The sequence below is a fragment of the Poromitra crassiceps genome (genome assembly GCF_964638095.1).
Source record: "Poromitra crassiceps genome assembly, chromosome: 10".
Classification (NCBI taxonomy): domain Eukaryota; kingdom Metazoa; phylum Chordata; class Actinopteri; order Beryciformes; family Melamphaidae; genus Poromitra; species Poromitra crassiceps.
Window position 1 is genome coordinate 23,225,669 of NC_139631.1, and position 15,635 is coordinate 23,241,303.

Below are 15,635 nucleotides of genomic sequence, written 5' to 3' on the forward strand. Positions count from 1 at the left end.
ATTGGAAGGATTCATTTCAGAATAGATTTCCATGGGCAGTGGTGGCCCAACGGTTAGAGAAGTGAGCTTGTGCCCGGAATCCCCAGGACCGACAGGATAAATCTGGGTGGGGAAAGTGAAAAGGTAGGCAGTGCTTGCTACTCCATCATTACAACCAATGAGGTGCCCTTGAGCAAGGCCCTTACCCCCAACCGCTCCAGTGGAGCTGCTCAGTGGACAGTGGCCAGAAGATCAGACTGTGGTTGTGTACTGGTCAGCTTCCAGGTATGAATGTGTGGGTGAATGTGACCAGGGCACTCCTGAAAAAGAGAGCATTGCTCTCAGTGAGACTCCCCTGAATAAATAAAGGAGATAGATAGATAGATAGATAGATAGATAGATAGATAGATAGATAGATAGATAGATAGATAGATAGATAGATAGATAGATAGACAGACAAATTCAGTGATATGCGACAAAATAATACAAAGCCAAGAAAACAAGAAAGCAAACATGATTTTTTTATTGAAACCGTTTACTGATAAATGACAGATGGTTGTCATGAAATTTTCATGTTTAATCTAAAAAAATCATGGGCTAAAAAGTCATACATGGTACTTAACATTGAATAGCAAGAGAATCCATGCTTCGGAGCAGACACTCAATTCACAAAGAAATCAGGCAAAATGCCCTTTTGATTTCAATAAAAAATATTAAATCTTTTTTTCCACTCTATCCATCTTTACATGGTACAGGTTTGTTCACTTTTTAATAATATAAAAACGCTTAATACTGATTGTGAAACACTGGAATTAATTTACAAAACATAATAATAATTATAATATTAATAACAATAACAAACAATAATAACAATAACCATTAGATTTAAAAACAAAACAAAAAATAGAATGGAGGAAATCAGTCATAGCTGTTGCATCTTGGCCCACACAAACAGCAAGGTTTTTGGAGAAAATACCAATTGGCATTTACACATACCTGACACACAGTTACACACAAACACAGTATCAGGTCGTTGAGTATTTCTCATTGCCATTTACAGTGTTATGGGCACAAAGACTAGACACTCTGTAAAGCATTCATGTGCCTCTGGGGGAATCACACTCATTGACCAATCAAATCCTTTTCACTGTCAATCAAGTTTAGTGGACCAATCGTGGCCCTCAAAAAGTGCCCTACTCCTCCAGCACACAGGATAGTAAATGATAGGTAAAAGTATAGGACCATTTAAAGTGTCTCAGCATTTAGAGGAAGGGAAAAACCTGCCAGGGGACAGGAACTTGTATCCATTGCCGGCAGGTAGTCGGATAGAACGAGCACCAGGGCTGCTGCTTGTGGAAATAGTGGGCGAGGGGGCCACCTTTCTGGGGTTGGAGCAGTGGTGTCCATTGGAGGAGTTCTTGCTAACCCTATCCAGTGACTGCAGTCCCAGCTCCCGCAGCTCCAGGCTGTCTTGGGCATCACTAGGGGAGCAGCGGCGTGGGGAGAGGTTAAGAAGGCTCAGCACATCCCTACTGGCAGAAGCCAGAGGTCCAGAACCGCTGTGGATGCCCCTGACGGGACCCAGATGCTGCTGCTGCTGCTGGGCTGCAGCATTAGCCCAAAAGGTCTTCAGATTGTGGATAGCTTGGACCTTCTCATCGATGACCCCCCTTCTTAGCCGGTCAAGGTCTGGGGTATCAGCCGACGTGGAGCAGGCAGAGCCAGTGGAGGAGTAGGACAGGGCAGGGGACGGGGCACTACCGGCCGGGGACTGGTGGCCGGAACTGGGAGACACATTACTGGGAGAGCGAGAGATGTGGCCGCTGTATGGGGAGCTTGGGTACTTCAACTTGAACTGGGCGTGGCTGTCCAGAGTGGGGGAAGGATGGCTGCCCTCCTTTTGGGAGGACTCAGACACTGCAGGGCTATTGTAGCCAGAGCTTATCTTCTGCAGGGAGGAGGAACGGGATGGAGGTTTGGGTCTCGGGGAGGACTGAGCTCGGCCACTGGCACTGCTGCTGGGACGGCTGAAGGCGCTGGTCTCTGAGGAGCGGAAGGCACTGCTCCGAACCGAGGTGCCTCCAGCTGTCCCTCCGTCTGCCCCGGCCCGCTGAAGGCTGCCCACTGCCCGCAGGTGGCTCTGGGTCTCCTCCAGAATCTTCTGGGCCAGCTCCTGGGGGTCCAGGGGGACAGTCTTCTCTTCCTGGGACTTGACGGTGCTGTCCGTCTCAGTACTGGACTGGTCAGATTCACCTGTATCTGAAGTGCTCACCTTGCCCACCTTCTGGAAGGGCGAGTTGGGGCTGGGCACCAGGCAGGTTTTGACAGGGGAGGTAGGAGTGCTAACGCTACCCCGTGACGATACCGATACAGCGTAGCCCCTCCCCGCCCCCGTGCTCGACCCGCCGACAACCCCCCTGCCTCCGCGGTGGTGGCGCTGGCTGTGGCCCGGCGGCAGAGGCAGAGAATCACAGTGGCTTCCCAGCGGCTCACTGCTGATGATGGAAAAGCCCTCGTACTCCTCCTCCTCCCCCCGGGTCGCTCCTGTCGCAGCAGCTGCCCCTTGAGGAGAGGAGCGACTGCGGGGGACGTGAGGGTGCTTGTGGGCAGAGTAGTGCGCCGTGACCCCACAGCGTTGCCGATGGCCAAGGAAATCACAGTCTGACTTGGATGCGAAGCTCATGGTGGACGCCACAGAGCTGAGGCTGTAGACAGAGATGGCGTCTGACGCCAGATTGTCCAGGCAAGGAGGAGAGAAGGGCAGGGTGGAATATCCCAGGGGCATGGGGTTGGACACGGACTGGGCCGACGCCAGAGACTCGAGGGAAGATGAGCTGTCCAGGCTCAGGCGCTTAGGCAGTTCTGTGGAGTCTGAAGAAAGAGGAAAGAGAAAAAGATGGTGGGGAAGATGTGGTACATGAAAAACCACAACAGGAAAGCTGAATGAGTGATGCACAACTTCTAGATACTTGCAAGCTATAGTCAAGTGCCTGATGATATTAAGACGATTGGGGATGACAACATTGGTATGAGTAGTATGGGTAACTATACTTACCAAACAGCGCCAGCAGCGACTGGAGAGCAAAGTGCAAGGTGCGGCGGTTGGCTAGCTTGCCTGTTTTCAACACCACCTCCTCTTGGCCTACCTCACACAAGTCAAACCCTGCACACACACACACACACACACACACACACACACACACACACACACACAAAAGGACAATATTTATAACTTTTAACTTTAATCCAACAAAGCAAAGGTAATCTATGTGTATAAAGACACTGCATGAAATAGGCCACGCCCATCACGGGGAAAGTGCTCCATTCACTCCCATACACCAGCGTAATTTTCCTTGAATTAAACATAACTAAAAGCTGTTGTGTCGTGGGCTGCGCAGACAATGAATGTAGAAAATTGCCAATTAACATTTTTTTGTACTCCCGAGCAAAACAAGAAAGCCATTGAGAATTGGCGAGTAGAAAAATGTGGATCTAGCTATCAAGGAAGTACGTTGGAGTGTTCATCTTCGGTATATATGATCTTTGTGTACAACACGCAACCATGCACCATGCATGGACCATGCATAGGAGAACGCCAGGATTGGCGGGGGAGTTTTTGTTTTCCTCCGTTTTGGGCGTGGTTTCTGAATGATGACGCGCTCCGCAGTGTAGGTGTGTAGGAGTACATGCTGGGTAGTGGGGTAGAGAGTTCTGGATGCAGAGGACTGCATGGGTTTATCCTAGCAAGTTATACTGCTTTGGTAAATGAGCTGTTATCAGTCAGGAATGATCCGTTTATTCACCTAGAGCAGCCAGAAATTCGTGGCATCCTGGCAGTCTCCATAGCTGCACACTAATGGACACCTGAATGGGCAGGAGGGAGAAGTCCTGCTCTTTCTCTCCTGTCTGGAGTTGGACGAGCACCTGGTGGAGCTGCAGAGGAGAGAGGAGGGAGAAGACACAGAGGGGACAGAGGAGAGAGAGGAGAAGAGAGGTTAGGAGTGAGTGAGATAAGATGAACATGTGAATTGGATTGGTGATGATATGATTAATGGTTTAAATGCATTTGGTTAGTCAAACCATTTCTAATCAACGAAAAAGGGAAAATATTACAAGTGCATTTTATTGATTATTTTCTTCCAATGTACTAAAGAAAAGAAAATAATGTGGCACTAGGAGTTAAGTTCCCTTACAGGGGTTTCCAAACTTTTTTGAATAGGGGCCAGATTAGATCATGTGAAGATAGTTGCTTCTCGCATCATACTGGGTTATAAAAAAAAACAACATACAATACAATTGTACCCTAAGGATTTTTTTTAACCATCTGCAAACATTAGTTGCGCCTGCGTAGTTCCTACTTGGTGCTTGTCTACCAACTGTATAATAGTGCTGTCATCATTAGGTGAACGGAAAAAAACGCAAAGTGAACTTGCTTGATTAACCAGTACTGTGTGGAGGGCCACATATTTTGAGAGACAAGACGAGGGCCGCTTAAAATCAATCCACGGACACAGAGCTCTCTGACGAAATCTGGAAAAATGCTATCAGTAAAATACATAAATCTTCTGTCTGTATCAGACATGGTGTGTTACAGTTTAAGATACTCCACCGCTTACACCTTTGTAAAGCCAAACTGGCCCGGATATATCCTGGCTCAGACCCAAATTGCATCAGATGCCATCAGTTTCTGGGTACTCTAGGCCACACGTTTTGGACTTGCCCAAAATTGTACACATTCTGGTCAGACATTTTTAATACATTCTCATATACCGTATATGTCAAAAACAGATTGACCCAGATCCAATTACTGCAATATTTGGGGTTGCCCCTAGCAACAGTGGGATATCCAGACATCAATCAGATCTAATGGCCTTTTCAACATTACTAGCTCGCCGGCTTATTCTTTTTAGCTGGAAATCGCCCACACCTCCATCACACTCACGCTGGATTTGTGAGGTAATGTCATTTCTTAAACTAGAAAAAGTCAGATGCACAGTCCAGGGCTCTCTGGAAAAGTTTGAAATGACTTGGCACCCCTTCTTAGATTATTATCATAAGGAATTTGAATTGAATTCCATTTGAAGAACTTTAGATTAGTAGCCCCCAACATCTCTACCCTACCCTCTTCCCACCCCCCTCTTGTTCTTTCCTTGTCTCTATTATTTTGGTTTTATTTTTACACTTGGTTGTCATTGCATCACAATTATTCAGGAGATTGTATACATGTATGACATCAGGCAACCATGCACCTATTTTGTATTGTCTGTCTTCTACGGGTTTTGTTTTTTCTTGTTTGTATTGCTTAAAAACGAATAAAAACAATTTGAAAAATAAAATCAATCCACGGGACACAATTGGCCCCCGGCCTGCCTTGGTAGCTATGCATCTCTTGACCCCTTTGTGAAGTTGATTCCTATTCCAGTTGAGTATTCAGGGCAACAGGGCCTATACTAAAAGGGCTTCAGATCAGATCCTGCACTGCAGGGGTTTACATGTGCCCTGGGGCCACACTTGCCTGTTTGTTTGGGGATTATTTGACTTGGAACAGAGACACCTTTGTCAAACTGACGCAACTGTGCAGAAAGTGGAAACATGTATTTGTCACCTCCCTTTCCCCTTCATGATTATAACTGGTTTATTTTTAAATCACTGAGTTTTATCCTCCTACCACCCTGAAATGATTCCTCTGGCATGGAGTGGACCAGGGTTGTAAATCCGTGAACACTCATAATCTCAAAGATCTCCAACGGCAGGATCTAGCAATGGAAAACCTCTACACAAACACTTGAAAAGCAACTACTTGTATACAGCTATGTTGTATGCATGAAATATGCTGGAAACAGACATCAAAGCAGATTGTGAACATTTATGCAGCTCATATTTGTGAAGATGCAGGAAGGTGGTGTTGCAGAACTTTGAGCAGGAGAAACGAGAGAAATGGAGTGCGGTGGAGCAGAGTAGAACGGAATGAAGAAGTGCAAGTAGGTCAAGGCACACTTACCATTGCCACCATATTTTTAACAGCCTTCAGACGGGGCGTTAGGGCAGGGGAGAGAGAAGAGGCTTTTAATTGCATGCACACCACACGGGCCATTCACAAAGAGTATAGAAGGGTCAGGCTCAGGTCAGCAAGAAGGAACACAGCAACAGGAATAGTTGTAAATAATACATTAGCCTTACGTTGGGATCGCCATACACACCTATTAGATCTCTATGCAGTGAAGTGTTAAGAATGTGCATATCCTGTATCAGGGTGAACATGTGCTGTATGTTGAACACCACCATTTAGTGTATGACGCAACAAAAAGCCATAAGCGCCTACTAGTTGGATATTCTTAATCTAAGCATGTGCTAATAAGCACACGTGCACATGGATGAACCTCAACAGACCCTTTTCACGGGGGCCATCTTGTGTCGAAAAGGCAGGGTAAACACAGGTGCAAGTAAAACCAGTAATGAGGGTTTCCAACTTCCAACCACGGAAGTTGCCTTTTCGACACAAAATGGCCCCCGTGAAAAGGGTCTATCGCATAAGATTAATTCTCTGGTGTCACGAGCTAGGGACTCAGATTGTGGTTGAGACTTTGCGCTTTAACGACTGCTTGTGCGGCTTCAATGCCACATTTCAATGCAGATTAAGCTTTAGCTGGGCCAGTGAGTTACTGTGCATAACGAGTCCTGATGTAACAAGGTTATATTATGACATAATGCCGCAGCTGTGTTCTAGCTTGAGCCTCATGGTGCAGCAAAGGTCTGTCAGAGAAAGTGGGGAGGACTGGCTTCATAACTCTAAACACTAAATGTCACGCTGAGGCAAAGACTAAACTGTATCTAGTACACTAGATGTAATAATCCAGCGGGTATGTGTGTGCGCAGGGCTGCAGGGACCTACCCGGTTGATGAGTTGCTCTCCGGCCTCTGAAGCTGTGATGAGTTTGCACAGAGCCTGGAGAGCTGGGGGCGGCAGACCTGAGGGATGACATCAAAAGGACTTAATTATTCATACCCAAGGCACGTTCATTATACCCCCCAAAATAAGCAGCATCTGAGCAGTTGATTTCACACGAGGTGATGTGAAATCTGACTAGAAACATGATGGGGCAGAGCTGCGTAATACTGTGAAAAATAATATGATTTCACAGTTAACAAAAAAAAACACATCTTTACATCTAGAACACGGAATCAATGAAAGGAGATAGGCAAATTCCTGCATGTGATCTAGCTGTGGTACAGAGCGTGTTGTCTCCGCTGCATACCCAGTAGTGACTGCAGGGTGGTGCTACACTGCTGGAGCCTGTCTCCGGGGTCGGCGGTGGGAAAGAAGACAGCGGCAGGGATACCGGTGCCTGCGGAGTCGAGACGGAAGCCAACAGCTGTGAGCAGGGCCTGCCAGCCAGGCACGCCCCCCACCTTGTTCTCCACGCTCTGCTGGGACGTGTACATGGAGTTACGCTGGCCGTTCTGGATCCTCTGAAGAGACTTCTCCACCTGCAGGGGGCAGCAAAGGGTGAGGGATGTATCGCATCAGCGTGTGTGTGTGTGTGTGTGTGTGTGTGTGTGTGTGTGTGTGTGTGTGTGTGTGTGTGTGTGTGTGTGTGTGTGTGTGTGTGTGTGTGTGTGTGTGTGTGTGTGTGTGTGTGTGTGTGTGTGTGTGTGTGTGTGTGTGTGTGTGTGTGTGTGTGTGTGTGTGTGTGTGTGTGTGTGTGTGTGTGTGTGTGTGTGTGTCTTTGTCTTTGTGTGTGAAGTTACAGTATGTAAGTGCTTGTGTGTGTATGTATGTCTCACCAGGTGGAGTAAAACTCTCAGGGCATCGCGCGCTCGATCTGGATACTGCAGAATCTCAGCCAAAGCCTGGCCAATCAGAGAGGAGGGGCTGTTGAGCTTCACATCATTGCCAATCAGCATGTAACCTGGAGAGACACAACCACAAAGGGAAATAAAACTCAGTCACTATTAAAACCTCCAAGGCCATCTGTTTATCCTTTCATGCAGGCATTAGTAATAGATGCAGGATTAATACATGAGTGGATGAGAGTGTCTCGAACCTGCCCAGTTGGAGGGGTGTGAGTACTGCTTGCTGCTCTGGACGGTCTTCATGGCGTCTGCCAGTGCGGCGCTGGCCTTGGTGCCGTTGAGCAAGGCAGTGTAGAAGGCATGGACAAAAACCTTGGAGGCGGCGACAGGGACGGGCCACAAGGACACCAGAACACACTGAGCCCCAGCGGCCAGGAAGGCCCTGGTCAGCCCCACTACCCCGTCAGCTGTCACCTTGCTGCTGGACTCCTGGTACGACCTGCGCCCACACAGGTGAACACATGCATGATTGCATTAGCAGGCTATTTCGCTGTATAAATGCTTCAAAACATTTCATTCTGTCTGTTTCAAGTAAGCACAATGATTTGGTTGTGTTATATGTCCCTAAGGTCAGAAGTGAATCATGTAAAAGTATCCTCATGTGCCCTGTTACCTCTTCATGGAACTCACTGCGAAATGATTTAAAGCTGAAAGAGCAGGGCCCAGTTATTGAAAAGATCAGAATCTCATATATTGGTTTTGAAAAACCCAATTTAATCCAATCCGAATACTGAAATCCTATCAGGTAAGTTTTGAAAAACCCAATTTAATCCAATCTGAATACTGAAATCCTATCAGGTAAGTTTTGAAAAACGGGACCCTGTGCTGCTTTCTTAGCTAGGTCTCCCTTAAAACATATTGGTTTAAAGGGGACTAGTTATATATATGTAAATTAAAAGTTAATAAAATAAAATAATAAATTAGGATTTAAATTTGACATTAAGATTAGGTAAGGTAGCTTTGTTCCCTCGGCCCCGCCCACTTACCCTAGCACCACCAGTTTGACAGGCAGCCTTAGGTCCAATATGTCTGCGGCGGTGAGCAGGAACTCCTGTAGGGGCGGGCTGTCACAGATACTCTCCACGTCGCTGCTGTCGTCCTGCATGTGGAGCGACTCTGGGATCGTGTAGCTGCTCCCAAACGAGCCCTTCCTGCCTCGGCTGCTGCTGCCTCTCCTCCCGCCCCCGGCGCCTCTCCCCACTGTCCCCACTCCTACACTGGCACCCGCCCCACCGGGCACGCTCTCCGGATTGGGCGTGAGCACCAGAGCAGCCAGTTTCCACGAAATGTGCGTGGCAAAGTGGGCGCACTCAGCCTGGGTGAGGGCGCTCATCACCCTCTCCTTGGTGGCCGAGGAGCCCGCCAGGGGTTGACAGCCCAGCAGCTCGGCCACCATCAGGGCCTCCTCCTCCGCCGAGGGCATGGGCCCCCACAGCCAGCGGTCCATCACAGGCGACGGCAGTCGAGGGTTCCCCACCACCGCTGCCATGGAGACGCCGCCACACGGAGCTGTCCCGGCACGCCGAGAGTGAGCCTGAGAGCACAACAGAAGTAGACTCTATTAAGCATAACCTGTTCCAATAGATTATTAATGGTATTGTGGTATTACAACGCAGGTATTTTTCAAGTCATTTGAATAAGAAGCTCGACCTTAGTGCTGGTTATAAGGCCATGAATGGAGGGCACGGCGATGAGGCTGAAACGCTCATACAGGTATTCATTGGAGGAACTGCCTTTTAGCAAGGCGAAGGGGATGAGGTACAGTTCTCCCTCCAGCACCATCACCAGCTGCCTGTGTCTGCCAACAGGCCCACTGGAGTGCATCAGGCCCTGCACACACACACACAAAGGCTTAGTATGAAGGTACACAAATACACAAGAATATTCATGAGGTGATTTCTATTGCTTTAAAGTGGCATTCTCTCTCATGCTCTTTACTGTATCTCTCTCACACATACAGATACAGTACATACATACAGTACAAGCAGGCATTGACCCAAAGAGGGAGTGCTCACCCCTTCCATAGGTGCGATGAGTAAATCATAAAGCGCCCGGAGTGGAGGCTTGCTGAGGCTGCTGGAACGACGAGGCAGGGAAGAGCTACCGTCTTTGGCCGGGGACATGGTGTTACTGAACAGGCTGGTCATACTCTGGCAACTCCTGCACAAGCACAACACAAAACAACACAATGCTTTGGTGTCACACAGTACACTGACTAGATCATATTTTACACAGTGCACTGCACTAGATCATACTTTTCTGATGCAGATCTGGTATTTGCAGTTGTAAACCTTTTAGCTTTTAGACAATTACCCACCCATGCAGCACACACTTCCAGTGAGCCCCAAAAGGATTTGGACAATGCCACTCCCACTCCCACTTCCCTTCTGATGTACTAGGACAGGTGAAGATTGTATTCAATATACCATGTTTATGTCTACTTCAAGCCAATGCTTCTGCCTTCCTAAGTCTCCCTGAGCGGCAGAAAATGGATAATAGCCTGTTGTCTTGTCACAGAGTTTGTCCACTGGGGGCAGGTGTTCCCATCTTCAGCCCCCCCAAAAAATAAAGCTAAAACTTGTGAACTCATCATCAAGTGCAGTAAGATTTAATTTTAGTGGAGGAATCACAAAGAGGCACTATATCACTGTGTTAAGAAAATATGATGTAAAAATATAAAACCCCACAAGATGGCGATATTGTATTGCGTTTCAATATGGAGCGAATGCTATTATTTTGACAGAATCACCAGATAAGAGGGGGTGTGGGGCTCTTCTCTTCTCTACTCACCAGCTACTGTCCAGACCCCTGACTATGCTACATGATAAAATCAGATAATCTCTCTTTTTCTTATCAATAATGTTATTTTTCAGTCTTTTTTGGAACACATAGAACAAAATTGAACAAACTCAAGACACAGGAAAAAGAAAAGAATAAAGAAAAGGCATACATATATATATATTATATTACAACGTGGTGCTACCAGCCGCGTGAGGTGCTTATGTACTTGTAAGATGTTGTAGATGGGATCCCATGCAAGGGGTCTCTGAGAAACCAGCCGGGTGAGTCACCCGTCGCCCCTAACCTTGTCAAGGTAGGCCAGAAACGGGTCACAGATAGTTGAAAATCTCAAAGTGAGTTGGTCCTCAGGTGTCAGTCGTCCTCTGTGTCAGAGACTGTTGCACAGCCGTAGGGAGGAGCAGAGAGGATTCTGAGCAGCCGAAGATGGCGAGTTCCGCCTCCGGCTGAAGGGTTATTTTGTAGGCCTTAGAGTACCAATCAAATATTTTGGCCAAGAATCCAGATAGTAAAGGGCAAAACCAAAAAGCATGACACCCGACACTTATCACACAGTGGTGAGACAGAAGGGAAGTTCAACCTATGCTTGGAATAATGAAGACGGTGAGCGACTTTAAATTGGATCAGCTGGTGACTGCTATTAATTGAGCGGAGTTGGACCACAGACATACTCCTGTCCCATATAATTCCAGATAAATCAACACCAAGTTCTTCCTGCCAGGCCTCTCTAATCCTCAGTGGGGGCACTGATGCAGCCATCAAACAGACACAAATCTAGAAATAAGATGCCCGGAGTGAGGAGGGCTTAACAACATTTCTTTTTAAAGCATGTTAATTTGGGAGAACTTCAAAGTTATGAATCTTGGATCGAACATAATGTTTAATTTCTAGGTATCTGTAAAAGTGTGTTGGGGGCAACTCAAATGTCCTCTTCAGAAGATCAAAGGATGCAAATTGGCCATCAATGTACATGTCTCTGATGGAAAGCAGCCCCATCTCACTCCGGGCATGGTTAATAGAAAAGGAGATTGTGATATTCTTCAATACAGTGCAAATGACAGAGTGTTTTGCAGAGCTTTACGTTTCTGAACCAAACAAACAGAAATAAGACAACAGCCTTGTTCCGGTGCCCCACATAGATATGTTGTATATTTGTGGCATCTCTGCAGCGTGACAGGAGTGACAGCTCCCTGCTCAGCCAGAGACACGCGACATACTGAAAACTGTGCTAATGGTGGCCGCGGGGTGAGAAGCCTTTGGTGCTATAGGCAACAGGCCCAAGCTTTATAGGCACACTTGTCACTGCTCTCCATCTGCTCCACCAGCCAGAGTTTGCTTCCAGGCCTGAGCCAACAGACATCGATCCCGCCCTCCTGGTAGCCCCCGGGCCACTGGCTTCCCTCCAGCCTCCCAACACTCTCTGTCTCTCTCTCTCTCTCTCTCTCTCTCTCTCTCTCTCTCGGGCCTTGGCATGGGCCGCCATGGGAAAGCAAACAGTCGTTTGTTAGCCTGACAGGAGGAATGAGAGAGGAGGAAAAGGATACGCCAAGAAAAGGTGCATGTCAAGAGTAGAGGGAAAGACAAAGTGGAGTAAGGTTGAAGGTGACGAGTATGTTGACTGGCTGGCTAGTTTTGGGCTTATGTTGAAGAACCTACTTGGACGTTAAATAAGTGTGAATAGAGAGGTGGAACAAAGGCAGACAAGTTAGCCTCTAATCCACTAACTGCTCTCCAACCTTCCATACCGACCTGATTTCTCTAGCCGAGACGTAAATTGCTACTTAACGAGCTGGTGGCCACTCACAGCTACTTTCATTGTTTACTGCATGCTGCGTACTGACGTCTTCATTGTTTACTGCATGCTGCGTACTGACGTCTTCATTGAGGTTCTCAAACAATCCGATTACTCGATCACGGTGCGTACAAAAGCAATCAATTAGAAAGTAAGGGGATTAGGCACGAGGTGACTTTGAAGGTGTCATCATTACCTTCCAGTCATAATCCCTGCAGCTCCCCCAAGGGTGGATAAGATCTCAGTGTTCAAAACAGGCCAAGCAACAATACGAGATAGCACACCAGGATAATAATCGTTTAATGTGGAGTATCTTTCTCTTCCACCTATTTCTGGTTCAAGTGCCACTGTTGAATTAGTCTTTGTAACAATTTCCTCCTTTACTAGAATAACTCAATTCCCTTAATTATAGGTAATTGTGGGAATATTACAGTCTTCCTAATGGCCTACATATCGCATAGTAAAGGGGCTGCTGGAATGTGATTGAGGAGAAAAATGATAAGGGAGAGTGAAATAAAAGCGAGCCCTTGAAAAGCACATTCTTTATCTGAATATCAAACCCCAAGATGTATGACTTGAAATGACAATGAGCTATTCTCCATTTTCCCTTGCTTTGACATTGTGAGAGAAGATAGGCTCCTCAGCATGAGGAGCTTTATAATTCTGAGTTTTTTGAGGCCCAAAAGAATGAGTGGATTATTACCGGCAGCCCATTAACGAGGCTTAATGAGCACCCAGACTCAATTAAAGATGGAATTACCCTCTCATCAAAGAGCTGCTCAACTGTGGACGAGGACAGGGAAATATGACCCAGACACACGGGCAACCCGCATACGCGCGCACACACACATGCACACACACACACACACACACACACACACACACACACACACACACACACACACACACACACACACACACACACACACACACACACCCACTATACTTTACCAATCAGAAAGATGTTAATACATACTTAGCTTAGTATCATCCAAATGTGGTACCTCCCAATAGACCCTTTTCACGGGGGTCATTTTGTCAAAAAGGCAGGGTAAACACAGGTGCAAGCAAAACACTAATGAGGGATTCCAACTTACAATCATTGAAGTTGGAAACCCTCATTAGTGTTTTGCTTGCACTTTCTACACAAAATGGCCCCTGTGAAAAGGGTCTATTAGCCCATTTTACATCCCACCCAAATCACCCATTTTGTCTGTAAAAGGCAGGAAGCAAACAGATGGAAGCAAGACATTGATTAGGGCGACATCACTGGAACACCTACATGGATTGGTAGTTGGAAACCCTCATTAGTGTTCTGCTTGCATTGCCCTGTTTTACTTCCTGCCTTTTAGACACAAAATGGGTGGTTTGGGTGGGATGTGAAATAGGCTAATGGCACTGGCTACATACACACTGCAAAGTGCAAACAGAGACAGTCATACTGGAAAACATCTACCCCATCACTCCCCATCCCAGTGTGCATGTCTGACATCAGTGACATGCAGACATACACACAGCAGACATACACTACACACATGGTCTCACACACAGGCAGAGCCATCAGAGTAGCTGGTTGATACACACACGCTCTCACACACAGGCAGAGCCATCAGAGTAGCTGGTTGATAAGGGCTTTAACAGCTTGCCTCTACTCAGTCTATTTAATAAGGAGGATTGACATGCTGCCACTGTGCTGGCTGAACAATGGTGAATGGAGAAAAGACTCTTTTCACAGATGAGCTACAGTAATGCCCGTGAATGTCCTCCTCACCGCAGCAGACATATTCACCTTTATTGTGGAAAAGTGGGGCAAAGTAGTGCTTGTTGATGAATAGAGATGCACTGATTGCAATTTTCTTTTTCCGATTTCCAATTCTTTTAATCGTCTGACCTGCCGACTCCCATTTTGATCGCCGGAAATCTCCTCCAGAAAATGAAGTGGTATGCTCTGCCTCTGCCTTGGGGGTTTTATGGGTCAAAACCAAATAGTCATCCAAGGATCGCCATCCAGGCAGCAAGACAGCTGACAATTAATTTGTGAATATTAGATTAATAAATATACATTTAATTGCAAATTAAATGTCTTGTTTTGTGTAAATGAGTAAAACTACAACTGTGTAGCTAATGTTGCAGTTGAATCAGTTGACGTCAGTTACAGTATGAGCTCTCATTGTTTAGTTCAACTGTCAATCATGGCCATCATTTTGAGTGATAGGATAACGATTTGCGCGTGTCAGGGGGTTTGGGCTTTTGATTGGTTGACCTAGCTAAAGGGCTGCTCTTGCCATGCAAGCCGTACGCCATTTTAAATGCGGCCTTGCTTGTGTTAGAGAGATACAAGGAGGAATGAGAGGAACATGGGAGGCAGGACCTTCCAAGGATTAAATGTTGGACTCTGAGGAGATATTGCTGAGCAGAAGCATGGACTGCTGAAAGACTGAACCCAGTAGATGTTTATGTATGTAGCTGTCTGTCTGGGGGCCTTGTCGAGGGTCCCTCTGCATGTTGGTACATCGGGCCAACACAACAACGGCGCGAGCTGGCCCACGGGCGTCAGCCGAGCAGAGACCCGCAGAGACGGAGCTGGCAGGGAGCCAAGGGGCCTGCGACCGAGATACGGAGTGCTTCAACACAGAGGTCGATACAAGCCAGAGCTACTAAGGGCCGAAGAGCCTTCACTACTAAGCTATGGTCATGCCGATGCTAACACAGTAAGCTCAAACCAAACCAAACTAGGGTGACCAGACGTCCCCGATTTTCGGGGACAGTCCCCGATTTCGGTGCTCTGTCCCCGGCTGGAGCTGTCCCCGAAAATGTCCCCGATTTTGGCCACAAAGTCAAATAATAATACTGGCAAGAAACTCGATAACAGAGCATTTGCGGCACCACAAAAGCCTGTCGTGCGCACGATGTGCAAAGTGCTGCCTGTGTGTGACAGAGTAGATCACAGAGTAGATGTCCTCCCTCTGCCCGTGCCGTGGTTTTCCCACCCAGCCGCACGCAACTGAAGCCCCAGAGGTGGCGAACGAGAGGCGGAGTCTGCTTGCTGCTTTTCCTACCGTCCTTGTTTACCGGACCCCATTCAGCGGGTTATCCATCCCAGTTGTTTTGAATAGTTAAAAGTACAGTAAAACTATCTGGTAAGTAAGTGCATTAACTAACTCAAAACGTTTTTGCAGAGAAGTCAGTAACGTTTTTATGTACACCAAAC

At 47.0% G+C, this 15,635-nt stretch overlaps 1 protein-coding gene across 1 annotated transcript in view; it reads right to left on the minus strand.

Annotated features, from left to right (window-relative positions):
- Nucleotides 1-516: 516 nt before the first annotated feature.
- The window catches only part of LOC310784189 (tetratricopeptide repeat protein 28-like), a gene marked incomplete at its 5' end in the record, with an annotated part of 254,622 nt that continues 239,503 nt past the window's right edge, over nucleotides 517-15,635 (minus strand). The window contains 11 exons of the mRNA XM_083645200.1: nucleotides 517-2,850; nucleotides 3,035-3,142; nucleotides 3,783-3,912; nucleotides 5,981-6,004; nucleotides 6,872-6,948; nucleotides 7,236-7,467; nucleotides 7,765-7,889; nucleotides 8,025-8,272; nucleotides 8,820-9,367; nucleotides 9,484-9,663; nucleotides 9,849-9,993. Coding sequence (XP_083501326.1) covers nucleotides 1,235-2,850; nucleotides 3,035-3,142; nucleotides 3,783-3,912; nucleotides 5,981-6,004; nucleotides 6,872-6,948; nucleotides 7,236-7,467; nucleotides 7,765-7,889; nucleotides 8,025-8,272; nucleotides 8,820-9,367; nucleotides 9,484-9,663; nucleotides 9,849-9,993 — 3,433 coding nt within the window. The 3' untranslated portion in view covers nucleotides 517-1,234. The remainder of the gene's footprint in view (nucleotides 2,851-3,034; nucleotides 3,143-3,782; nucleotides 3,913-5,980; nucleotides 6,005-6,871; nucleotides 6,949-7,235; nucleotides 7,468-7,764; nucleotides 7,890-8,024; nucleotides 8,273-8,819; nucleotides 9,368-9,483; nucleotides 9,664-9,848; nucleotides 9,994-15,635) is intronic.